At 38.9% G+C, this 26,536-nt stretch overlaps 1 protein-coding gene across 1 annotated transcript in view; it reads left to right on the top strand.

Annotated features, from left to right (window-relative positions):
* Positions 1-26,536, top strand: part of SATB2 (SATB homeobox 2) — a 188,014-nt gene that overhangs the window by 127,414 nt on the left and 34,064 nt on the right. Inside the window, exons 8-10 of the mRNA XM_047085608.1 lie at positions 5,258-5,470; positions 9,685-9,840; positions 25,697-25,894. Coding sequence (XP_046941564.1) covers positions 5,258-5,470; positions 9,685-9,840; positions 25,697-25,894 — 567 coding nt within the window. The remainder of the gene's footprint in view (positions 1-5,257; positions 5,471-9,684; positions 9,841-25,696; positions 25,895-26,536) is intronic.

The following is a 26,536-nucleotide window of genomic DNA, read 5'->3' on the forward strand; positions in this document are numbered from 1 at the left end:
TTTGTTCATACATCCAACAATACATAATTAAAATACATTATTAGGGGATGGGCTTTATTTTCTCTAAAATCTATCTTTGTTCAGATTGGAACTCAACACTTTGAAACTATTTGCTTAGATGATAAATGAGTATTTTTTGGTTGAGTTACTTCAAAGGTATATGTTACAATAAATATGTGAACAGTGCACGTTACCCTTTATACCTCCCACTTCAACCACCACAAACAGAAATGTAATTTACAGAAATGAAAACAGTCTCCAGCTAGCTTGAAGCTTTTTCCAAGGGGGAGCACCGGGGTTTGCTGGGCCAGTTTCCTCAGTACACACCTGGTATATATCACTTTAAAAAATAAATTATGCCTCATTAAATTACAATTAAATGGAATCATGATCATTTGTTTTTCTGGAAGGAAGATGTTTTGCATATTGAAAGCCTAATTTGTTGCAGGTGACAAAAAGGCTGAACAGATTATCTAATATCACTTCATTTTGGGGGTAATGTTTGCTGGTTATTTTGTGTATACTCCAGTAGTTCAGAATTATATTAATGTAGACTATAGTAGTTTCACTTCAAAACTTTATCAGTTTTTGTACGTTTTTTAAAGCTTTTAAGGAAAAAGACACTTCTCTCGGTATTCTAGATCAGCCATGCTGTTTTTTTTTTCCTTCCAGTGTTTTAATACTGGCCAATCCCTCCCTTGGCTAGTCTCATCGTTGTCTCTATATCTGTGTACTATGTATATTTCAAATCCCAGCCAAGTTAAGTCCCACTTCTTCCAAAATGTTTTCCCTGAGTTGGCAATACTTTTACCCTCTTCTGAACTGAGTCGACACTCATTCTATCTGGAATTTATGACACTTGTCATCTTTTACATTGTGTTTTTATAAACCATCATATAGTGAACTCCTTGGCAGCAGAATCTGTGTCTTCTTAATCTTTTCTTTCCTTTCTGAGCTTCATACCAAGTCATAAATAAGAAATGAATTAATAGACTGATCTGTCATTTTTTGGTAATGGGTACATTGAGTTTGGGGGTTTCCTAGATGAGCAATGGACAGTAGAGCTTGATCCGACAGAATTACTAAAGGTCTGGGAGATATCCAGAACAAGTGGCTGTTAAAATCTAGGCAGCAATGACCTCCAGTGTTGCTGTAAGTTCTGGAGTTGCCTGGGAAGGTCTGAGGGGCTCAGACTGAGCGTTCGTAAAACCTGGCCCAGGTTTTGGTTCTCTTCTTGCTCTCTTAGAATTAACGCTCAGCATAAGCAGTTTCTCACCTGTCCCAGACAAGGCCGCAAGGGCTAGTGCAGGAACTTAGAACTAAATTTTAGGGAGCCAGTCCTGGTAATGTTTCCCAAGCATTTCTGAGTTATCAGCATGTATTTTACACAGGAACAATTTGGGGCAAACTATATAAATTGTTGAAGAAATATGGAAATCATAATAATGTAAACAAGAAAGCTCATCAACAGAAATTGCAGATTCAGAAACTATAAGGTCATTTCATTTGCCACATAGAAATATTGTTTAAAGTGCTCAAAATAATAAGTGTATCAATTTTTCATTTTAAAAATCAGCCCAAATTCTTTGTTTTGTTTGTGGAGATAGCCTCTAGTAGCAACCGAGCTAGATGGCATCATATTATCTCTTGTGCTTTCAATTATTTTGTTTTTATTGAATTTTCTGCCAACATCATATACAAAATCCCCCATTAAAAGTCCAGGGAGAAGAAGGCCAGTTTGAGGTTCTTTTTCCCACCTCGGTTCTTTTTTCAGTGACTTGTAACCCAAGAGCTGTCGTGCAAGGTGGCTTTCTTTCCTGTGCAGATGTTCACGCTACTCCTTTTCAGTCAACATGTTTCCTGGTCTTACATAACCTCAGCTAACACCATGCTGGGAATTGTGATAATCTCTCCCTTGAGAAGGCTCTGTTGCCTACAATGAGAGAAATTCTTAATGACCACTTTACTCAATACTTGCAATATGTTTTAATGTGATTACTGATATGAAAGTTTAATAAGCAATATCCCGGTTAATTTATTAATTTCCCTCAATTTTCACATTCTCAATATTCATGATCTTTCTATTCATAAAAGTACACTTTTTTTTTTTTCCCCCTCAGTGCCCAGGTGCCATGCCACATTCTCTGTATCTCAGGCTGCATAATGGGAATGTTTAAGTGACACCTCCCGCCTGGCCGGTTGATAATTAAAATGCGACACAGCATAGTGGCAAGGGCTTTAGAAATATTTATGTGAGATAAATTATTAATTTATGTTCTATTCAAGACAGCTTCAATATGATAAACATTTACTTATCTTGATAATTAGATAAGGTGGTTTGTAGTGTAAATTATGCCATAGATTTTCTTTGGATTTTTTTTTTTCGCCATGATGATTTTCAGCTAACTAAATAAACTCACTCTACATTTATGAGCCTGCAGAATTTGGACTATATATTTTTTTAATTCCAGTTTAAATAGCGAGGAGCACATAAATAACCAAATGAAAAAGACTCAACAAAACAACTAAAACTCTTTTTGTGCTCACCAGTTAGCCACTTGTTATTGAAAATGTCTGAGGTAAAAAGAATCTGCTTTGGAACCGTGGCTACACAGATGAGGCTTTAAGTAAATAATTTAGAACAGTGTTCTCATTCTCTGGGGCAATAGTGGAGGCAGCACTGGCCACCTTGTTGGTTTGAGACTTTATCTTCAATTAGGCAAATAAAACAGAGGCAATAGTATATTCCACCAGCCCCTTAAAACACAAACATCGTGTCCCACTCACTTCAGAAATGATGCTGATGAGCAATCATTTACAAGGATGCTTTGTCTTGATTTTTCTTAGAGATGGAAACATTTCCCCATAAGGTTGTCCAACATGTAAAAAATGTAGGGGAAGGATTTCAGTGTAGGGGTGGGGGGGGTGGGGGGAAGAAAAAAAAACAGTCAACCAAGCCAAAAAGAGAAACAAGTAAAAGACCTCTATGCTTTGCAATAATTTTTTTATTGATTATGAATGAACAAACTTGCTATTTTGAACGTGGTCCATTAGAACAATAGTTTTTGTTATTTCACTATTTTGTATGTAAGATCTTTACTATAATGTACTCCACTTTCAAAAATAATTTCACAGAAGAAGAATACGTTTACAAACTGCCTTTGAGGTACTATAAGTATCGTTGTAATAACTAGTGTAAAGACTATATCCATGCAACCCCTAAAATTCCTCCCAATTTGGCAGTCTGAGATTTATTAAAGTGCTAAAGTTGCTTATGCTAGAGAGAGAAAGGAGAGGAGGAGGAGGAGGGGACCGACTCATCCCGTATGCACTGAGTTCTTTATTAAAGAAAGCTCAGAAAACATCAATCTTAGTGTCTTATTGGTATTGATTTTAAATCCACTTCCCTCTTGTCTCTCTACATATTAATTTAGAGAATTTTATCTTAGAACAAATTCACTATTAATATTTCAAGTTGCTTCATGCAAGTGGAAAGTAGGATAACTTAAGGCAGAACTGACTTTGAATTTCAAAAAATAATCCATACCTAGATTGTGTAACATTTTCTGGAAGACAAATGTCTCTTGCTTCTAAAAGCATGATACATCTAGATTTTCTTATGCTCATTTTACCAATACAGTATTTTCACATTCATGTCCTACCTTTTCCTTTCCTTGGGCATGCATGCACACAGACACGCACTTAACATTTCTTCTGGCTTCATTGTGTGGCTTATTTCATTCTTGTTTGCAAAGACTTCTCTAATCAAAGCAACATGACACTCGTATTGCAGAACTATCGTATGTCATACTACGTGTATATCCTTATAAATTGTCTTACATGATACTTTGAGTGGTGATTACCTCTTTAAAGTGCTAATAGCTGTGTGATGCACACTCTTGTGATATTTGCTTCACTACATTACAAATGCATTACTTATTTTTAAAACTTGCCTACCTTACCCTGAATATTTCTTTCCAACCAGAGGTGGTATATTCTTCTTGGATCTAACACCTTTTTATATTTAAGCCATACTTTACAAATCTGATAGTGTTTTCTTTGCATTCATATTTCCCTCAGTGGAAATGTCTTTGGCACCTACTTTTCGCAATTTTGGGTTGCCCCGTGTGTTCTAAGATACAGAAGTTAGCATTTCAGCTCTTCCTGGAGGATGATCCTAGACTCTGGTCTCATATTGCCCTGAGAAGAGACACCCTGAATTGGAAGGTGGAAAGTGATGTCTCTTTGTGAAAGTTTAACAAGAGTTCAGAATGGAAATTGTTTAGCTTTTGCCCAGATTACTTCAGTGATTAGAACTCCGGTTCTAGCCCTTTTCTTGTGTGTATACTACTTTTCTCTGGACTTGTCAACATTTTCCTTCCCTTTGTGAGTTCTCTGCCATCCGAGCACATGAAAACACCAATTTCCTATTTAAAGCTTTTTGGATGAGTCACATATTCAGAAATTATCTGAGTCTATACATGGCATTCTCTGATGTGTGCTCTGACCCCTCACCAGCTGTGCCTGTATTTCCATTGTTTTAACGACGGTGGAATTAGAGCTTCCCCAAGGAGGGCATTTCATGAAAAAAAGTTTGGGTGCCCTCTGGTACATTTTTTGAGGATACCAATTATGTATGTGGATTGAGAAGCTATCAGAGGGTTAACACAAGTTATGGCCATTTGCTTTGTGTCTTTTTTTTTTTTTTTTTTTTTTTCTTTTTGCCATGAGAAACATCTATATTGAAAACAGTGGCCGGTCACACAGAAATTCAGCCAAACTTTTTTTTTTTTTTTTAAGTCGATGTAAATCTCCCATGCTGTTTAAATGTCGGAACTAAATTTACCAAACTTGGCAGATTTGTAAAGCTGAGCAGGACTGCCAAGTGTTCCCAGTTTCAAGCAGAGAGAGTTCTAACAGTTCCTGAAATACTTGTAGGAGGCACCTGGTGGTAATTGCAGTTTCACAAGCCTTCCGAGCGCCTACCTTGCTAGCTGGCATCTCTGTACACTGACGATTATTACAGTGATGATAAAGTGTCAGAATAGAACGGTCCAGATTAAGGCACAGCCCTGGAAGGCAAGCACAGTCCCACAAAATCTTACTGCTGAAGAACCCTCAGCAATTAGACTGAGGTTCTTGACATCACAGCCAGCTGGTAATACCAACAAAAGGGGGAGGGGGCAGATGATGGAAACCACACACGTACCTGCAGATATGACTTGGCCTGTTTTTCTTTTTTCTTCCTTTTAATCAGGGATTGTTGTCTGAGATTTTGCGTAAGGAAGAAGACCCTCGGACAGCCTCTCAGTCTCTTTTAGTAAACCTGAGGGCCATGCAGAATTTCCTCAATCTGCCGGAAGTGGAGCGGGATCGCATTTACCAGGACGAGAGGGAACGGAGCATGAATCCCAATGTGAGCATGGTCTCGTCAGCCTCTAGCAGTCCCAGCTCCTCCCGAACCCCTCAGGTGAGATATTTTTGCTCCGCTGACTTTTCAGTCTTGGCCTTGGAAACATCTTGCCTTCACTGATACTGCGTTTCTCTCAAAAACTAAGAGACATAATTCAAAGATTTGTTGATCTGAGAATGTGAACCTCTGACCATGTAAGAATGGTTATCCTTTACTGTGTCATATGGTATTTCTGTCCCTTGAGGAAAGTACATTCTTCCACACAGAAAAGGGCAGGAGTGGGTGGATAGGTAGGCTCCAGACTGTTTACACACAGCTACTTAGTTATCTAAGATGGAGTCAGGGGATTTGACTTGAAGCTGAGTTTACGTAGTAAGAACACTACTTTCCTTAAACTGTATATTAGTTTGGAAGCAGGGATCGGTGGAGGGGGGTGGGTTAGGGCTGGGGACAGGGACAAGGAGAGTAATCCAAGCTCTTGTTTATGCACTTCGAAAAAGACAAAATGGAGGAGAAATCTGTGTATGGTTGAAACACGCATATGGAGCGGCTGGATCAGAAAGTTTGGGCGATCATTCAGGGATCCCTTAGAAAATGGTAGTGGGAAGGTATGCAGGCCTTAATGATTTTCCTTCCTTGGGTGATCTCCCTACAGGACTCAGTGACTCAGCTTTTCTTCTCTCCTTTTTTTCCCCACACTTTAAAAGCATTCTGTTCTCAGGTCCTTCTGCAAATTCACATGTCTGGTAATGCTATGAGCGTCAGCGATCCTAACTAAATGGTCAACATCTCAAGTCAGCCAAGTGTCCTTTCCACTTCACATCTGAGCCCATTCATTTCTAGCCTACTTTTTACTTCTCCCAAACTGTTACTGGTCAATAGATTTACGATAAAACCATCTGACTCACTGTTGCCAGGATGACTGCAAGTTATGTCTCAAAACAAATATTTAACAAGTATGCATTTGTACAAATCAGAAAAATGGGCACTTTGTAACCAAAGTTTTTTTTGTTTTTTTTTGTTTTTGTTTTGTTTTGCTTAGTTTTGGTGTTATGAGTGTTTTCTGGTAAGTTCCAAGGAACTGATTAAACATAGGAGATTTTATTCTAGTAGAAATACTTGAGCTTTCTCAAGTACATCCATTTTTTTTCACACGTCATAACTTTTTTTTTTTTTTTAACTCTGCAATAGATTTTTAATTGAAGATCGTTTTCTGTCATGTAGTGCCAAATTGTGATACTTTCACTTTAGTCTTTGGTGAATTATGAGTTTTAGGTACTGTTAAACCAAAAATAAGTCTCTTGACTGCTTACTTTGGATGAGTGTAATGAAGCATTTTTCTTTTTATTTATTTTTTTAAAATCTTGAGGCATATATATTGAGCTATGGAGTTGGACGAGTTGTTAATTTGCACTAATATTTACTTCTATTAAATTCACCAATATTGTTGCCACTTTTGAAGCCCATTAAATCATTATAGAGAGTCCAGCCATGCTTCATGGCCATTTAACCAGCTCTTCTCAAAAAGTCATTTCTACTTGTTAGAAAATAAGTCAAGTCCAGGTTGTTTTTCCATTTCCTTTTAATATTTTTCTAATGCAATTATATCTTAGGCACCTTTTCAAAGACCTGAAAGCTTTCAGAGCCAGACCAATTTATCAGGCAAAACAACCAGGGTCAGTATTTTGCTGTATTGAACAGCAGAAAAATCTCATCTAGAAAATTCCCAGGTAGAAGTGCCCTTTGGGGACAAGAATAACAGGGAAATTGATCATTTAATTTCACAGTTTTGAGATTTCTGAATATAAATATAAAATCTTCTTCTCAAAATAGTTTTGAGAATATAGTCATGCCACTGGCATTTGTACATTCTCTGGAACTTTCTTTTTCTGTTAAACATTGAGAAAGGGAAGTTATTAAAGTCTTTTAAAACATTTCATGACTACTTACTTAAACTTCTTTACATACATATCTCAATAGTAAAGATCCTTAGTAAAGCTTTCATTTGTGAGAACAAATATTATAGGAATACCCACTGATTAAGCTTTTAGTTGGAGCCAGCAATCTAAAATACCCAGGCAGCCCCATGTAGGTTGATGGAGAATATTTCCTAGACCCCATCAACATTTTATTACCAGTTTAAAACAAATGGAGGAAATTTAAAATGTAAAATCAAATCTTCAGAGCCCCATCTCATAATCTTTCAGTTGGCCAGTATTTCTTGATGTACTTAATGACGACAAAACAACAGCTTAAGGATAAAAACGATCATACTGAGCACTAACTGTGTGTCAGGTATTGTGAGCATTTTGCATGAATTCAATCCTCACCATTTTGTGTTGTTATTCCCATTTTACAGATGAGGAAACTAAGGTTTTAATGGGTTAAGTACTTTGTGCAAGGTCACATGATTGAGTGGTAGAGCTAGGATTTGATCACTGATTATTTTGATTCCAAGGCCTGGGCTCCTAACCATATATTATAGTGCCCTGAGAGGTTTTTCTTTAGCCTCTAGGGTTCTAGAGGAGATTTGACCAGTCTAATAAGATGAGACAGTCAGTGAGGCTAATGAAGAAATTTCAGTTGGGAAAGGCAGAAATGATATGCTAAAATATGCACTTAGCAGGAAAAGCACTGCAAGTTAACTAGAAATTTTGAGAAGAAAAAGGAGTTTCTTGAAAAAAAAATGACAGAAAATTGGATTATTGTGGGAAGACCCCAAACTAGAAAGCAAGAAGATGCTTGTAAAAACAGCATCCAGTCTACACTGGAGATTTTGGAGGTGGGATAGCACAGTGGTCCCCAGCCAATGCTTTGGAGCTGGAAACTCCTGAGTTCCGATCATGGTTCCTTCAATTGCTGCTGTCTTTCCAGGAAGTTAAGTGTCTTCTTTTATTTTCACTTGTCTTCCTTAGTCAAATGAACATAATAAAGTCTGATGTACTGGGTTCTTCAAATAATTAGATGAAATAACAAAAGCAAAACACTTTCTGGAGTGCCTGGCAAATAAAAAGTATCACATACCTTATAGTTACTATTACCTTGCAGTAACTAGAGTTTTAGGGAGACAGGGAGAGAGGAGAATGCAAAAATCAGTGAGCAATCTTCTGAATTAAAGCCTTCATAGAAACTTAGGACATTAACTCGGGCTTCAAGATGCTACGGGGAATGATCCCACAGTATCCAGACTGCATGTTGTGTCCCTCTCCAAATCTGCGTGCTGCTTAAATCAGTGGGGAGCTCAGGGCCTCCATAGAAGGAAAGTAATGATCTGGTGACAACTGCCTTGGTTGGGGATTCTACAGTGAGTGCAGACAGAAAAATTTCAGTTTAGTTCAAATCAGCCAGCTGTGCTCAGGTGCCAAAAATTGGTACCCACTCTGCCCACAGTCCTGCTCCCTGGGGTTCTGAGAAGGCTTCCCAGCCCCCTGCCCCCTCCCCGCCCCTCATTACACACCAGAGGAAATGCTCTGGCAGTCTTTTGGATCGTGGAGATGCAAATGTTTTAGGGTTATCTCAACCCCAAGAAGTACAGACACCTTCTATATTGTCCTTCATTTGTCTCTGAAGCTGATGGGAAATCATTCAATTAAAACGAACACGGCAGAATACATAAAACCACAATATGAGTTTAAGAAAATGAAAACGGCACATCAAAGGCATTCTGAAGCCTAGTTTTATGAAATGAAATTTTGTTTCATTTCCACTGATTTCCTAGGTGAAATTAGGTGACTGTCTGGGTAGCATAATGATGATAGTGATGGGAAACCATACATACTCAAATGACATATGTAAAGCTTTAATAAAGAATGAGCGAGACTCGGGGGAGTGCATTAAATTGAGTAATAATTTATTATTTAGAGACCTCTACCCATTTACTCATTTTTTTTTTTTTTCTGGAAGAATTGGCTCTTCCTCCTAGGTGTGCCATTTTTAGAAAGAAAGAGGTAACTCTGTGTGTGTTCTGCATGCTTGTTTTCCAGTTAGGTGATCTCTTACAGTTTGGTGCCTGGGGTAGCCATCGTACCTGTGAACCGTCTAGGATACCGTGAGGAAAAGAACAGGGTTGACAGGACTCTGCATGTCCTATAGGAATGCACTGCAATTATTTCCAATCACAATTAACCTGATTAGAATAATGGACAGGAAGTGTCCCTTTGTAGCTAATGCAGTTTGGCATCAGCTGACTGAAATCCTTTGATAATTTCTGCACAGATGGCTGGGCTGAATGCAGCACTTTTTAAATTATTATTTTCATGGTCTCTTGGTAGGCCAAAACCTCGACACCGACAACAGACCTCCCCATTAAGGTGGACGGCGCCAACGTCAACATCACAGCTGCCATTTATGACGAGATCCAACAGGAGATGAAAAGGGCCAAGGTGTCTCAAGCCCTGTTTGCCAAAGTGGCTGCAAATAAAAGTCAGGTGAGTGGTTTTTTAAAAGAGCAAAAGCGAGGGCTGGAATTAGACCATTCTCCTCCCACCAATAAAAATACATCTGTTCCTATAATAATAATAACAATAATAATCCCAAGGGAACCTGTCATGTTCTGCCTTTTGCTCTATGGTTTGCTTTTATTCCCACTGGAGTTTAAAATAGAGACTAAGTTAAAATCCAGATTTTTTCTTTTAAGGATTTTTTTTTTCAAATAGAATCAACCTTGAATGATTTCTCTCATAATTCTAAGCACTGCTGTGTATCCACTTTCCTTTCTTTTTTCTTTCTTTCTTTCTTTTCTTTCCTTTCTTTCTTTCTTTCTTTCTTTCTTTCTTTCTTTCTTTCTTTCTTTCTATGTTGAGCAAAACTTAGCATGTACAAAACAGCATCTTCCTGAGACTCAGTTAGTTGGAATCTTGTCTCATCCCTTCTCTTATTCCCACCAGGGGAACTGCTGACTTTGTTATAATAACCTCTTTTCTCCAGCCCCAGAGACACCTTGCCATGTCAGGTGTTTCTTTTATGTGTAGAATACAGTTGTTTTTCCAGGAAAAAAACACATGTGTGGGGCGGTGGGGGAGTCCAGAATGAGTGCTAAAATTCATAACAGAAAAACATAGAAGCTTATCCAGTACAGTTTCTCAGTGTCGGGATTGTGGGGAATGGAATACTCCAGGGAAAAGGGGAGACAGATGCTTAGGTTTTTTATTTCTGTAAGCAGCAACAGTTGATGGGACTCACTATCTGTCTCAATTCGTTTAAAGGGACAACTACTACCCTATCCTCGAATGGGTTAGGTTGAGGTGGTTACTTATTTATCCCTAGGATGAATAATTATCCAGTGCAGGGTGGAGGAAACAAAAGTTAGCTGAAGCATAATTTTGAGGATCCTTTGATTCTGAGCTTGATTTCCTCTGTGGCCTCGCATGACAAATGTTTTCATCCCACATATGTAAATGGTATAATGGTCCAGCATCTCCTTAACAGATCTTCTGTTGTGTGCTGTAAAGAAAAGGAGTTACTGAATATTGTATTTCTATTAAGCAGGAAGATTTTCAATGAAAATTCAGTTACCATTTTTAAAATGATAGTTAAATACTGTATAGTTTTTTTTTTTCTGTAGTTTCGCAGTTACCTTACTTATTTTTCAGATGATAAAGGGAAAGGAGAATATCAAGGAATTTAGAAGAGGATTGAAATATTCATTTCCCTGTTTATTTTAAGGATAGTCATTTTTGCTGATTATTCTTTCTCTTCGCTCACCAATGAAATCATTGAAATATAGTTTTCTAAGATACGATGTCCACCATAGTATGAAATACATGAAAGGAAAACACCATAGAGCCTTCTTAAACTGTTAAATGCATAAAATCCCATGTACCACATGGCAAAATATAATGAGAGTTGGGGCTGTTAAACGAATAAAGCTGTTAAATGCATAATGCCACTTGGCAAAACTACTGTGCATTTAATGGTTTTCCACTGTGTAATAAAGGACATATGTGGTAAGTGTGCAGTGAGTATAAAAGCTGCACAATTGATTTTGCAAACCTTCCCCTTAGTTGTGACTTGACGTAAATATCAATGTTTCACTCAGTCCTTCTTTCATAAGCAGCTTTGAAGAAAAACTGAAACCCATAGTCTAAGAGCTTGATTCAAACTGCCTGTAACCTTTCTGCTCACTTGGCACCAACGGCTCTTGGAAATGGTGATGCCTCCTGCCTCCCAAAATAATTCAGGTGGCTGATTGAAAGCTGTATTTGCCAGTTGGCACGGCTTGGCTCTCCAAATTTTTGATGCCTCCTGAAGAACTCAGTAGCCCTGATTTTGTAGAATCTGGAGGAAAATGTACTTCTGGGAATTAATATGCTAAAGGGTAAGATTGAGGATTGAGCCTCAGTGGGGATAAGTTGCTTTGAGGATTTTCTGGTTTTCGTTGGGACAGTGACCCCATTCTCAATTATGAATGGAGAACCTTATTGTAGATAGAGAACTGACTAGACTGGCAAATCAGGTTCTAAGATTTTATAAAAACGGTACCCCCAAACAAAGTGAACTTACCTGATAGTTTCTAAGGCAATTTAACATAAGATATAAGATACTCACTCCCTTTTGTAAGTACCATCATTTACTTCGTAAAGAGCATATTTAGTGAAACTAATTGCAGTGTTTGGTACTTTGTATATATATATTTGGCATGTCATCCATAAGGGGTGTGTGTGTGTGTGTGTGTGTGTGTGTGTGGCCAAAATACTTAACCACTCCAAGCTGCAGTGGGAAGTGGCCACGCCCTCTTTATTGGATTGTGAAGACTGAGAATACAGAGATTTTCATTTCCTCTTCTGCATTCCCTTTCTTCCCTCCATATTTCTTTGGAGGGATCAGAAGTTCTTGGAGTGACTAAAGCGGCAGAAAAATAACAAGGGCTCTCTATTGTCTTGGAGATAAAATTAGAAGACCTTTAATTAGGAACTCTTATGAACCGGAGTCAGATTGGAACCTTGTGAAGGCTCAGTTCAAATATGCAGAGCAACCCCTTCCCTTCCATTTTAAATTTCTTTTAAAGTAGAAGTGAACCCTCCATTAAACCTCATCCACTCTCTATTCTGAATTGCTGTCATCAGCTATTAAGAATAATACATAAAGCTTTGTGTTAGGCAAACTTTGAATGAGAAGTGGGACAAAGAAAGGAGAATTTTGGAGAGATTAGGGTGGTCCTTGAGGGCTGTAAGTGTTTAGGGACACAATGGGAAGAGGGGTTCAGAAAAGGAGTTGAAAGGGTGACTACCTCATACAGTTTGTCTATGGTCCTGTTGGCGAAAATATATTACTGGAAGTATGTTTGTGTGGTACGTCAGGATGCATTTGTAGGCCTCTTTCTCCAGTTCGGCTCTAGCTCCTTTGTCATGCATGACCAGTCTATCATCGAATTCCATTGAGTGTTTCCTATCTGACCTTGTTTTCCTCTTCATTGGAGAGGAGTCAAAGAAGGAAAAGCAGAAGAAAAAAATCAGGGGGAAAGGTATGGTTATGCATATGTTTATTTCACCTCATTTTCAATTTAGGATCAGTGTGTGTGAGAGAGAGAATCCTGAGGGTTATCCTTTTGGTTTTTTTCTTTCTTCAGAATATTCAGATTGTTGATGGTCTTTATTATTGGTCAGTGATTGAAGTTCTCTGTGAATTACGAGTCCTTAGTAGGAGGGGTCCTCAGTAGGAACCATCATTTAAAATCATACAGAACATTTTCTGTGTCACTTCAGTATGACCCTTACATACAAAAAGCCACCAGGGAATGAATGCCCTGGTGTGCAATTTGAGTGGCCACAGGATTCCTTGTTCTTCCATTGCTTCTTGTACTCTCCTTTTTCCTCTTACACTCCGTGGGGTTGCTTTCTCCCTTTGTCCCCAACTGCACCTATCACACGTGATCTGGGAAGTGGGAATCTGGGAAGTGGGAAGAGAGATGAAGCACAGTAGCCCACTACAGTCCTCCAGGGCTGTCCATGTGCTCTGTGACAGCATCTTCAGCCATATTTCTTTCCCTTGACGTCAACTGTTCCTTTCCCCAGAAACGAATTCACTGTTTCTCTCATATACTGACCTCTTTTCCTTTTTATAGTCTACAGTAGTTCAGCTCATTGAATGCTGAGGATGATCTAAAGTTGGTGTTTTTTGGCAAAGAGAGTGAGTCTTTCTTTATTATTTGTATACCCAGAGACCCAACTCTATGTATGTGACTGCCTTTTCCTACTATGTTTGGGTAAGAATGGAGTAGGTAGAAAGATGGGAAGGGGCTTATTTTAATTTCTCTTCTCCCGTGTCCCCATTTAAAAATATAAAAGACAACAAGTGAACAAAACCTTTAACAAGGCACTGGGTTTCCTTCCCTTTTTTTGGTGGTGGTGAGGGCTTGCTTTCTATATTAGGAAAGTAGAGAGCTGCTGAGGCACTGCAAAAAGGAGAGATAGATAACCTGGTTGTGAAATCTCAGATGGTGGCAATGGAAGGGCCAACCCCAGAGGCTGCCTCTGAAAGAGAGGTAACAGAAAGAGAGTCATCTGGGAACAAACAGGGACCCACGGGGCTGTCTGGTGAGATGACATAGGATGTCCTCATCTCCACCAAGAGTTAAAAGACCCTGGAGTTCCCCTCCCTGCCACACACACTTCTCCACTCCCACTAACACTAGGATCTAACACTGGGAAGCTAACACTAGGATCAGGGATAGGAAAGTCCTTATTCTTACTGCATGGAGAAGTCAGAGAGGGAGCCATAATCATGATCTTACTACAGCTGGGGAAGATGAGTTTCTGGCCTCCAGTACACAATTCTGAAATCCTTTTCCGCATAGAAGCTGTGTGCTCCATGGTGATTGGGTTTCAGTATGTTCTACGCTTTATGTACATTAGGATTAAGTAGATTTTGTGTACTGACCTTTATTCCTTCCTTACTACTTATGTTTCTATCCAACAAAATTATATTCCATGTTCCTACTGACTTAATAAATTGTATTCCTGAGTAGAAGGCTACTTAGCTTTAGATGTAGATTACAAACTCAGATTTTATGAACTTTCTTTCCTATCATAAAATCTCCCCTTATACATGGTCTAATTTGCTTAACACTCTGAATGATTAAAATATGCAGCTCTTTACGACAGATCCTTTTAAAATAAAGCAAAAGCAAAGGAAAGATAGACAACTCTACATAAAGAAAAACATCACATTCAGTATATGTACTAAGATGTTTTCTTCGTTTAGTCATGGGCTACCACATTAACCTTTGCTTTTGTGTCTCTTAAAAATGCCCAGGCACAATTTAGTTGTACATAGTTCTTTTTTTTAAAGCAAAAACTTCTATTCTATGATTGCTTAAGTAATAGCATTCTTATTTTTAAAAATTTAGAAAATGAAGAAAACTATAAAGGTAAAAACATGAATCACCTGTAATTCTACAGTGCAGGGGTAGTTACTATTAACATCTTAATTTTTTTTTTAATTTATTTTTTGAGAGAGAGCACAAGCAGGGGAGGGGCAGAGAGAGAGGGAGAGAGAATCCCAAGCAGGCTCCATACTGTCAGCACAGAGCCCGATGCAGGACTCAAACTTATGAACTGTGAGATCATGATCTGAGCCAAAACCAAGAGTCAGATGTTTAAGTGACAGCCACCCAGGCGCCCCACTATTAACATTTTAGAGTCTTTCTTTCTAATGTGTAGTGTGTGTGTGGATGTGCACATGCATGTTTATATCCTAATTGAGATCATACTGTACAACACGTAATTGTAAGACAAGTTAAAACTATAATTCTTTTTTTTAAGCCCAGCTTTTCATGTAGGAGAGTAAATTTACAAAGTATAAAATACTACCTTTTATCTCATCATTAGTTTCTTAGCCTTTCAAAAATATCACACAGAGATCAAGGTTTTGCCACTTTGCTCAAAAAGATGTTTGACATTTATCTTAACTTACTACATTCCCTTTATGGGAATGGCTTTACTGGAGCTGGGATATCTCAGGCTATCGGGAGTACATGTTTGGCTGCGCCATCTCTCTGGTATAAAAAGTGACAGGAAGTGGTAGCCATGTGAGTGGGTGGTCTCAGTCTCACTCCTAATGATTTTGCTATCTCCTATTTAGCATGTAAGGCAGGCTAAAACGTGGCACGTAGCCATCCTCAGTAGCTGCCCCTTCCTGCCAGGCTGCTTTCTCAGTAATGCAGTCATATCGACAGCCTATCAAGAACCTTCTACTTTTGCAATTGTCACTACCATTTCAGGCATATCCACCAAATTCAAATAGAAAAAAATTAATATATTTACACTACAATTACCATTTGAAAAAAGTTACTATGCCAAGTAGTGAAGAAATTAGATTTCTCAACATTTTCAAATGCCAGATTAAAGCAGGCAGTCAACACAATGATGTTTAAGCATCAAATTGAGCCCTTCATTCTCTGCCTTTTTTTTTTTTTCAGCATAATCTCAAAAGATTACATTCTGTTGAGATTATCAGCAGAAATTCCCTCAAGGTCTCAGTTTTTGTACCAATCTTATAGCATGGGGTTCTTTTTACCAACCCACAATTAATTATGTTAATGTTTCATGCTCTAAAAGTAGCTTTTACGGAAGCCTTTATTTAGATATCAATGAAGATTAATCACAGAGTTCATAGGCAGTTTTTAAAAGTCAGATACCTTTACCCATGGCTCAAGTTTTTGTACAAGTTTTAAGCACATCTTTATCTACTGCAGAAATCCTTGAGTTACATTATTTTTCCAGTTCATGGCATGGCACCTTTGTAAACTTGCTTGTGAAGCAAATCAGGTTGACCTATTAAAACTACTTCTCCAAACTCTTCCAGCCCTCTTACAAAGAGCACATTGAGTTAAATCAGGGTTCTTATAGCTGGAGAATGTTTGTGCCTATGAAGAGCCCCTACCACTTTGCTGTAGAAACTGTGTAATCATCTTCCTTTCACAGGGCCAAGACCAGGGTGAAGCAAGCTGGGTCCTAGGTATAAATGTGAAGGAGGCACACACTTTCAGAGCCGCACTCCTTAAATTTTGTGCATTAGTTGTTTGCTTGCCTCACTCTGGCCCCAGTTCTGATCTTTCAAAAAAAAAAAAATTCTTATTCCCAGTTTCCTCTGTGTCTGGGTTCCCCTCCTCCACCCGCCCCGCACTTACAAATTTTTGAGGCAGTTTGCAAAATATATAGTATTATGTCACAGGTATGTGGAATTTGGACCTGAAGTCAGGGACTTGAAATATGTTGGTTCTTTTCTGCTTGATGTTTTAGCCTAGAACATTTTGCTATTAATATCTTTCTGGTATTTAAGTGGAGAAGTAGAAAATTCCAGATTCATTCATCTTTTTGACAGATATGGATGGCTTTTTCAGGTGCATATTGTCATGTAGGCATGTATGTATGTGTGTACATATTTATATAAAATCATACCATGTCTCCACATTATTATATAGCTTTGTTTCTCCCATGCATCTTTGGCAAGGAGGGAGATTTTATGAAATCCCCCTTTGTCTTGAGTCCTCTGTAACAGAAGTTAAGGAGTTGTTTTGAAATAAAATTTTCATTACTCTCAATTACAGATTCAATCTTTACAAACACATCCATAGAAATGTGAGAGACATGCCCAGAGACAGCTGAAAATTGGTCCCCATGAAAATAGTTTAGAACTTAGTGTACAATTTTGAAAAATACAAAAAGAAGCAGATCATTTTTACTTACCACATTCAAGGTATAAAATAATTAACCTTGAACTGTAACCAAATGCTAAGCACAAACCTTTCTCGGGTGTAGATGACCTCCTCGTCAGGGAGTCACTGAAGCCCTTGACAAGTCTCCCTTGCAGTTAGCCTTTTATCCATTTCAGTTTTCTTGATTAGGTTATCTTGAATCATTAGGGGGTTTATTTATTTTAATAGACACTTATTGGATTCATGAAAAGAGAATTTGGTGACTAAGAAACAAGAGCTGAATATTATCTGGCTCATTTCACACTTCAGAAGAGTCTCAACCAGCTGAAGAGAAATCCTTTCACAGTTACAAAAGTTTGTTTGGGGACTTTATGTGCTTCCATTTAGAAAGCGACTGTCTGTGGTTAATAATATGAATTTTCTTTTGAGACACTCAGAAAACATTTCCTTTTGGTTACATATGCTGACATTTTCTGTATTGAGGATGTGGGTGAGTAAATGGCCTTTTACATTTCTGTGCAAGAAGCTTTGAGTCATTCTCCTAAAGAACTGTTCATTTGCTGACTTATTCATTCATTGGAGTTCCTAGAGGGGCAAAGGCGGGGTGGGGGGGGGGGTGGCAGTGGGGGGGGGGTTCTTGCTATTTCTAGGCTGAATTCACTTATCAGCTCTGTGTTAGGCCCCTAGGGCACATTACAACATAATGACTGTGACAAGGCCCTGCCTTCAAGGCAAATACAACCTTACTTACTTACTTACTTACTTACTTACTTACTTACTTACTTACTCACTTTGTAGATCAGACTAGGCTGTAAACTTGTGTTTGTTGCTAAGCAAATGCTGGTTTGTATTTATTCTTAAATATTGTAAAAACTAGGAAAGTTGTCATCAACACTTAAACTTTTTAAAACTTAGACTTTTTAAAGGAAAAAACATGGGGCCTGGGAGAAGTTGGAGTCATTACCAGTGTCCTGGGGTAGGAAAATCACTCAGTACACAGTGACATTTCAGTACCACGGACAGAAACACTGTTCTTCCCTTTTGTTTCCCCTCCCCCATCACTTCAAGGGAAGGTTTGGAGCTTATGGGATTCAAACCCATATCTACTGGGGTCCACACTCAAACATTGGTCATATTATTGTTTTGGGAAAGACCTCCCTGGTTATTTGGACATTCTCAGCCTTTGGTATGCAGTTTGCAGAATGTCACTCTGTTGCTGTCTACCTCAAAATTTTAAAACTTTAAAATGTTCTATAAGTAAAATAGATACTGCCCTTCCTGGTTCATTTTTTATTCCAAGAAAGCTGTAAAAAAATTCTCATGTGAATAACAACAATAACAACACACACGGAGAGAAAGGAAAATGGTTAGAATAATGAGAACAGATTTTTTAGAATTATTGATATAGTGTAGTATTTATGATATATGTCATTTTTTTTTGTGAGAATGAAAACTCCTATTGGGTGAAACATATGAATTATGTACTTTACCATTACCAGGTCATTGTGAGTCCTGATTTTACTGTTGGGGAAAAAAAAAAATATCTAGGCTAGGGTAAGTGATGTTGACTTTATCATAGTTTTTTCTCAAAGGACTTCTTGTTAGACACGAATGAGGGAGGAAGGAAGGGAAAGAAAAGGGGTACCTGGATGGCTCAGTTGATTGAGAGTCTGACCCTTGGTTTCAGCTCAGGTCATGATCTCAGGGTTTGTGGGTTTTGAGTCCCGTGGAGGGCTCTGCCCTGATAGTGTGGAGCCTGCTTGGGATTCTCTTTCTCTTCCTATGTCTCTCTCTGTCCCTTTCCCACTCACACTCACTCTCTCTCTCTCAAAATAAATAAACTTTAAAGAAAAAAGAAAGAAAAGTTAATTATTTGTCATGTCATTTAGAAGCTTTCTATAGCTCCCATGGCCCATACGATTAAGATGAAATTTCTTTGCATGTTATTCTTTATAATCTGACCCCACCTCTGTTTCTAGACTGCAAAGTTGCTTCTGATTCCTGGGGTGTGATAATTTTCTAAATCCATGCATTTGCTGGTAATGTTATCTCTTCTGATTACTTCCTCTCCCCACCTAGTGAAATCCATCTTTATCTTTCAAGATCCACCTTTCATGTCATATTCTCTATGATGATATTTTTCCTGAGCTTCATAGTCCAAATACTCACTTCCTTGCTGGTGATCTCAATTCACCTTTTTAATAAAAGTAATCAAGACAAATGATGTATGTAACATACCAGCACATTGTATGGCACATAGTAGATGGGTGCTCGCTATAAGATTACAAACTGAATTAATATTCTGAAAGACCTGTCATTATTTGCATTTATATATTATATATAACACATTAATATATAATGTAAATTGGATCATCCCATTTTTATTGTATTCATGCATTAGAGATGGGAGAACAATCTTCAGAACATCGACAGGGTAACTTCAGAGAAATAGTGCCCCTCTTCAACGAAACCTCTTTGAATTTGAGGCTGTAAAACATGCCAGTAGGCTAATTTCTATGCACTCAGCTAATTTCAGTACATCTAATAAACATTTATAAAGTGTCTTTTTTGTGTAAGGATCACACTGCTCTGAAAATGCTAAAATGAGCCAGAAACCGACTTTTTCCCTCCGCCCCCATCAAGAAGCTGACAATTCTTTTTTTTTCTTTTTCTAATTTTTTAACATTTATTTATTTAAAAAAATTTTTTTTAACGTTTATTTATTTTTGAGACAGAGAGAGACAGAGCATGAATGGGGGAGGGTCAGAGAGAGAGGGAGACACAGAATCTGAAGCAGGCCCCGGGCTCTGAGCTGTCAGCACAGAGCCCAACGCGGGGCTCGAATTGACAGACTGTGAGATCATGACCCGAGCTGAAGTCGGACGCTCAACCGACTGAGCCACCCAGGCGCCCCCAACATTTATTTATTTTTGAGAGACAGAGAAAGACAGAGCATGAGAAGGGGGCGGGGCAGAGAGAGAGGGAGACAAAATCTGAAGCAGGATCCAGGTTCTGAGCTGGCAGCACAGGGCCCGACACATGGCTTGTACTCATGAACTGTGAGATCATGACCTGAGCTGAAGTCAGACACTTAACCGACTGAGCACCCAGGCACCCCAAGAGGCTGACCGTTATCATCATCATCATCATCATCATCATCATCATCATCATCATCATTGTAGAAGAGTATAAGCAACATGCTTTGGGGTCATACAGGAGTAACCAAACAGTTCTCACAGATCAGGTGAGGCCTTGTCAGCTGAGCCTTGGCATGTACCTTCTCATGGACAGAAGGTTGAATATGAGACATTCCAGCCAAGGGAGTAACATGAGCAGTATTAGCTGTGCTCAAAACGCTTATGATTCACTTAGCCTCCCTTCTACCATACTAAAAATGCTAAACCAACTACAGCCAGCCATTGGTTGAAACCAAAGAGAAATCACAGATGGGTAGGTATATACCCCACAGCCCATGCCTGGAGGTGGGAATACCAAGTATCTTCAGAGTCTGGGAGTAATTCACCATGGCTGGAGCACAAGGTCAATAGAGAAATTGATAGGAGACGAGACCATGAGGGAAAAACGAGAGCAAATGACGGTTCTTACTGTTGCCTTTTTAAATGCTTTTTGAATTGGGAAATAGGGATGTCTCATTTAAGTAGATCTTTAATTAAAACTGTCCATTCACTAAAAGATAAACTATGGGATTATTCATCTTTTAAAAAGAAACAATGGCACATTCCTTCAAGTAGTAAAGATTCCTAATACATTTACAACATGATTTGCTTTGTAAATTTAGATTGGCAGGCAACTTTTCCGGAACATATGGATTGTAAACAAACTATATCTTGAATGGTATGAGTGTCTCCTCACCTGCATAGTTGGAAAGGGTGGTCAGAACTGTGTTTTTGACTGAAGGAAACATTTGTTTAAGAGGCTGATTAGATGGCTAAAATGAGATGTTATAGATACTTATGCATTGAATGCTTGGGAACTCTTTAACCATTGATTACAAGGATGCAGACTTTAAACTTCTATTCCTTCTCTGGATTCAGAGTTTGAAGGTAAAAGAGTTTTAATCATAAATTCCTTGTCATCATTACACTTAGACTCCATGGATATTTTTCTACGTAAGTTTTTTTTGACATTTTTTGTTTTTAACAAATTTTTTAGAGTCACAAAAATGTTGTAAAATAGTGCAGTTTCCATATAACCCTCACTTCCTCTGTTGTTAGCATCTTACATCACCACAGTGCAGTTATCAAAACCAGGAAATTAACATTGTTTTAATACCATTAACTAACCTAAAAAGTTTATTCTAATTTCAGTAGTTTTCCCACTAATATCCGTTTTCTGTGCCGGGATCCCATCCAGGAATCACACTGCATTTGGTTTTTATTTCTCCTGAGTTTTCTGTAGTCTGTAGTCTTCCTCGGTCTTTCCTTTTTCTTTTCTTTTTTTTTTTTAGTTTATTTTTATTTATTTTGAAGGAGAAAGATACAGCATGAGCAAGGTGGGGGGCAGAGAGAGAGGGAGACAGAATCCCAAACAGTCTCCTCAATGTCAGCTCAGAAACTGATGCAGGGCTCAAACTCACGAACCTGTGAGATCATGACCTGAGCCAAAACCAAGAGGTGGATGCTTAACCGACTGAGCCACCCAGGCGCTTCTCTTTTCTTTCTTTCTTTCTTTTTTTTAATGACAGTGCCACTTTTGAAGAATACTGATATGTTATTTTGTTGAACATCTCTCAATTTGGGTTTGTCATGATTCAACTGGGGTTATGCATTTTTGGCAAGACTTCTGCAGATCCTGTGTTGTGTCCTTTGGAGTGCGTCATACCACAGGGTTCATGATGTCCATATGTTATCACTGGTGATGTTGCCCTTAATCACCCGCTTAAGGTGGTTTCTTTGTACTTTAACCCTGATGGCTAATTATTATCTGCTATTTCTGACAAATAACAAGGTAACAGACCATGGAATGTGGAGCTGGAAAGGGAACTTAGAGACCATCTTTTGTAAACCCCTCCTTTTGCGGTTATATTCCAGAAGCTGTAAGAGGGTAACCACTTGCCCAACGGTAACCCAATCATTTAATGTCAGACCAGGAACTTAGCAGTTAGTCTCAGGGCTCAAAGTTGAAAATTCTCTGAGCTTCCTGGCTGTAACTCACTTTTTAGCCTCAGTTTTACCATACTAGAAAGGCTAACCTGACTATATGAATATGTAACTAACCTTTGGTCAGAATTTACAGCCAGACTAAAAGAGAAATTACAGATAGGTATATACCTGCAGTTCATGGTGCCTGCTCCCAGTGCTGACCAGGACTGGAAATCAGATAAACTTCTGTATCAGCATTTCTGAAATGAAAATAAATCTCCTGGAATTCTCCACACAACACGGCAGGGAATAACAACAAAAAACCTACTTGAGATTTTTAACAGAAAAAGGAGATTTGTTTATTAATAATTCATGAGTTCCCATTGAACATGCACGACAGAAACAGTGCTATTCAATAGAGAATACTGTCATCTGTCACTGTTTTATTTGACATTTACACTTTTTTTTTTCCTGATACTGCAAAACTTTCTTGGATGGCATGCAAAAATTATATAAATGAAAAAAAAAATCCCAATGTGGGGACTCTTTATCTCTTCTGTGGTGGGTTCACTCACAGTTTCATACATGTGTGTTCATGCAGCAACATGGCACTTTCTCACACATTCATTAGCCACTAAACAAGCTAATAAGAGACCCCCATTGAGAAAACAGAGATAGGCATCCCGAATGGGTCGGTGGAAGGATCAAGTAAATAAAAAGATGGAGGGTGAGATGGGAAGTGGGGAGGGAGAATAGATTTTCGGAAGGTAAGGCTACAAATACGTGGAATGAGTGGTGAGCCAGAGCAAAAGGAAAGTAAATTATGGCTGCTGTGAAGAAAACTGACACACATAGATGGCCATTTCAAATGCAAAATAAATATTTATAAATGGCATTACAGGAGCCCCACTAGTAGGGGATATCGGCGTTCAGTGGAACAGCAAGTCAGAGTTAGGAGCACCTTGCAGTTTTGTGCTACTGTAAGGCTCTCGACAGTCTTTCTGCTCTGTAGGTTAGTTATTATTTATAAAAATCACAGAACCAGCTGATACATTCATAAGCTAATTATTGAAGCAGCTGGGTACACATGGTGCAATATGTCCAAGGCTGTGAAGTATCACAGATTTCTTGGGGCCTGCTGTGGTGGGGGTGCACTGTGGAAGGCTCCATCCCTTAATCTGATCAGCCAAGCAAACACTTTGTGGGGAAACTAGATTAATAACCCTCTAAATACCATGAATGTGCTTCATCTTCAAAACCGGGTTCCCTTAAACATGCTATTAGCTCAGCTCCATCAGGGATTTGAGGAAGTTCTCTGGTTCCCTAAGAACAGGGTCTTGTTGGCTACCTCCCTGTGCCAGAAATTAATTTGGTTTGCTTATGCCTGCACACATGATCACACTTGTGTCTAATCTGCTCCCTAATAGCTTCAAGGTCAGGACCTTGCATGTCAGTGGGCAAATTGAGCACCACACTTCTTAAAGACTGATGGCAGACAGCACACAGTCCATAACGAGGCCTGTAGTTTGTTCTAAGTGATTGTAATGAGTGCAGATTATAACAGCGCATATAAATCAAATGCAGCAATGAATGTTGTGCGAGACATTCCGAGTATCATAAGTGGAGATACCACTCAGCTGTCACCTGTCTCCTTTCAAGCTGCAGCTTCCCACAATGCAATTCACTCCTCAGGCGGAACAGCAGGTGCTGTATCCTCCTTAAGGTCTGGGTATCTCAGAACTTCATCTTTTAACAGATGTAGGTTTTTGTTTTTATTTTCTGTTAAATGATTGGTCTCTATGCTATAGCCTCCCCTGGGAGATGTTAAACATACCTGTTTGAAACATTTGAAAGAGTTCGGTTGGAGAGTCAGATCTGTATAGAGATAGAGAAATAGGAGCTCAGTTTTCCACAGATGGCTTATTTTCCATTTCAAGAATTCTTTCCTTTGTACAAAGAAACCCTTGAGGAAACACTTTGGGACTAGGAGATTTTTTAAAAATATAGTTTATTTCCTGATAGGGATAAAAAATTTAATTGTCTTCAGTTTTCATACACGTTGCACCTTGAAAATCAGCATTTACCTGTCTCTCAATTGACTTGAAAGAAATCTATGGAAATACTTGGAAAAACATTTCCAAGCAAATGATTCGATATCTTGTTTTCATTCTTCCTAACCCTCTAACTCTCCCCAGCTCCCAGTTTATTGCAAGAAAAGATCAGGTCTGCGCAAATGTGGCCTCTCACTTGTAAAAACAAGGCAGTGTTGTGTTACAGATTAGTTTATAAATCCCCAGTGGCTTCACAGTTCAGTGCCTACAGCTGCTGCAGATGGGCCTGGGTTTTTGTCTCTTCGCGGTGCTGCAGCCGGCAGTTGAAGGAGAAAATGGAATGATCAGGTTATTAACATGGAGGCCGCGAGGAAGAGGCTGCACAATGAGAACAGCTGGTGTTGCTGTCTTGGCTGATGCAGCGGAGATAATCAAATCTTGCCTTTTTTTGGGTAAAGGCAGAAGACACAGTGGAGAGTTAGACAAACAACAGCTTACGATATTATATGGGGTTTTTATAATGCATGTCAGGAACTTTCATTGGCTTACAAGTTATGATATAGAATTTGTTGGGATTCAGGATTTAATTTTTACAAAGTCATTTGTGTTTCTTTATGCACCTTTTCAGAAAAATTCTTACTATTTTGCAAGAGGCGTGATGTGGGACAATTCTTGTTTTTAAAATTAGCGATGTAGCTTGGAAATGATGGGTTAGAAAGCTACTGGGTAAAATATTTTGACATGAGTCAGTGAGCGATGTTGACAGCATCCTCTGTATTATTTTCATATAATCCATCATTATTTGCATTACATTTTCTTTCTCGTGCAGTTTCAAGCGAGAGAACATCCGGATGCCAGAATTGGGAGCACATTTGCAGGTGTGACCCGACCAACTGCCTACCTTCCTGCAGGTGTGGCTGTGGCGGGACGGTGATGGTTAAGTGGGCCTAGGGCCCAAGGCATTCAGAGACTGAAAACACATATAACTTTTTCATTCTCGCTAAGGTTGTTGTTTTTATTTTGTGGAGTTATTGATAATTCTAAGACTATTTCCTTCCTAGAGAATTCGGTGCTATTTACACTTAAATGTTTCTCCTTCTTTAGAATTCACTATGTTGTCAATACATATTTGTTCATTTTCACATTTTTCTTAGAATGGAAGGTATCCAATTGGGCAGTCTTTAAAAATTGTAGCTGATCAACATGAAATGAATTTTTTTATTTTTTGAGAATCAGATAACTGTAATCTTGCTTGAGTATCTTTTACAAAAAGGAACTGTAAATTAGTTGAAAATATATTCAGTAGGAAGGATGATAAGATCATTAACAAGAATGAAGATTTTGGGGCATTGGTGTAACCACCTGTGTGGTCATTGGTTGGTTCTTCAGAGTTGTCAGACTGTGACCTCAGTCAGGCTATCCTCTGCTGCTCTGCACCCTACACATTAACTCAAGTGACCTTCTCTCCCTCTAGGGCTGGCTGTGTGAACTGCTCCGCTGGAAGGAGAACCCCAGCCCAGAGAACCGCACACTCTGGGAGAACCTGTGTACCATCCGTCGCTTCCTGAACCTTCCCCAGCATGAGAGGGATGTGATCTATGAGGAAGAGTCAAGGCATCACCACAGCGAGCGCATGCAGCACGTGGTCCAGCTTCCCCCTGAGCCAGTACAGGTCAGCACCCCTTTCTTCCCCCAACCTGAGCGAGGCTGTTGATGCCAGCAAGTGTCAAGGGTCAAGGGACACACCATGCCACCTCCCATTGGAAGGTGTCTCCTGCCATGTCCCTGAAGATGGGGCACCCTGTTCTCACAGTGGGCACAGCGTGCATGTGTGTGCACGTACACACGTGCACATGCTCACGTGGGGAAAAATGGGTGAGGAGTCAAACCCAGAGGCAGCTGCTTTCCTGGGTGTGTTTTATTTGTGGGATTGTGAAGCCAGAGCACATGTGGCGAATTCAGTCTCCCAATCAGGAAACAGAGTTCATAGTTTCTATCAGCTTGTTTATTTTTTTAAAGAAAAAAAATCTGAAGTAGCTAATAAATTAATCTGAAATCCCTCAAGGGATGGTTGATTAGGCTGAGGAAAAGAAATATATCCACCTGAGCTAGAAAATACCAGTGAACTCAACTGAACCTTTGAGAAATTATGATAGGTTCTTAGTATTTTATGATGAGTCTTTGCTGTTTTTGGTTTCCTCTCTGTTAGCAATCTGTGTTCATTTGGGTTGCATGTTTTGTTTGGTTAGTATTTACTCTCTTTGAGAGAAATAATATTTCTTTCTGAAAGCAGTTGAGTTTAGCCACTGAGTCT

The sequence above is a fragment of the Lynx rufus genome, unplaced genomic scaffold (genome assembly GCF_022079265.1).
Source record: "Lynx rufus isolate CCGP_SWC_20201006 ecotype Redwood Valley unplaced genomic scaffold, mLynRuf1.p SCAF_2, whole genome shotgun sequence".
NCBI classification, from domain to species: domain Eukaryota; kingdom Metazoa; phylum Chordata; class Mammalia; order Carnivora; family Felidae; genus Lynx; species Lynx rufus.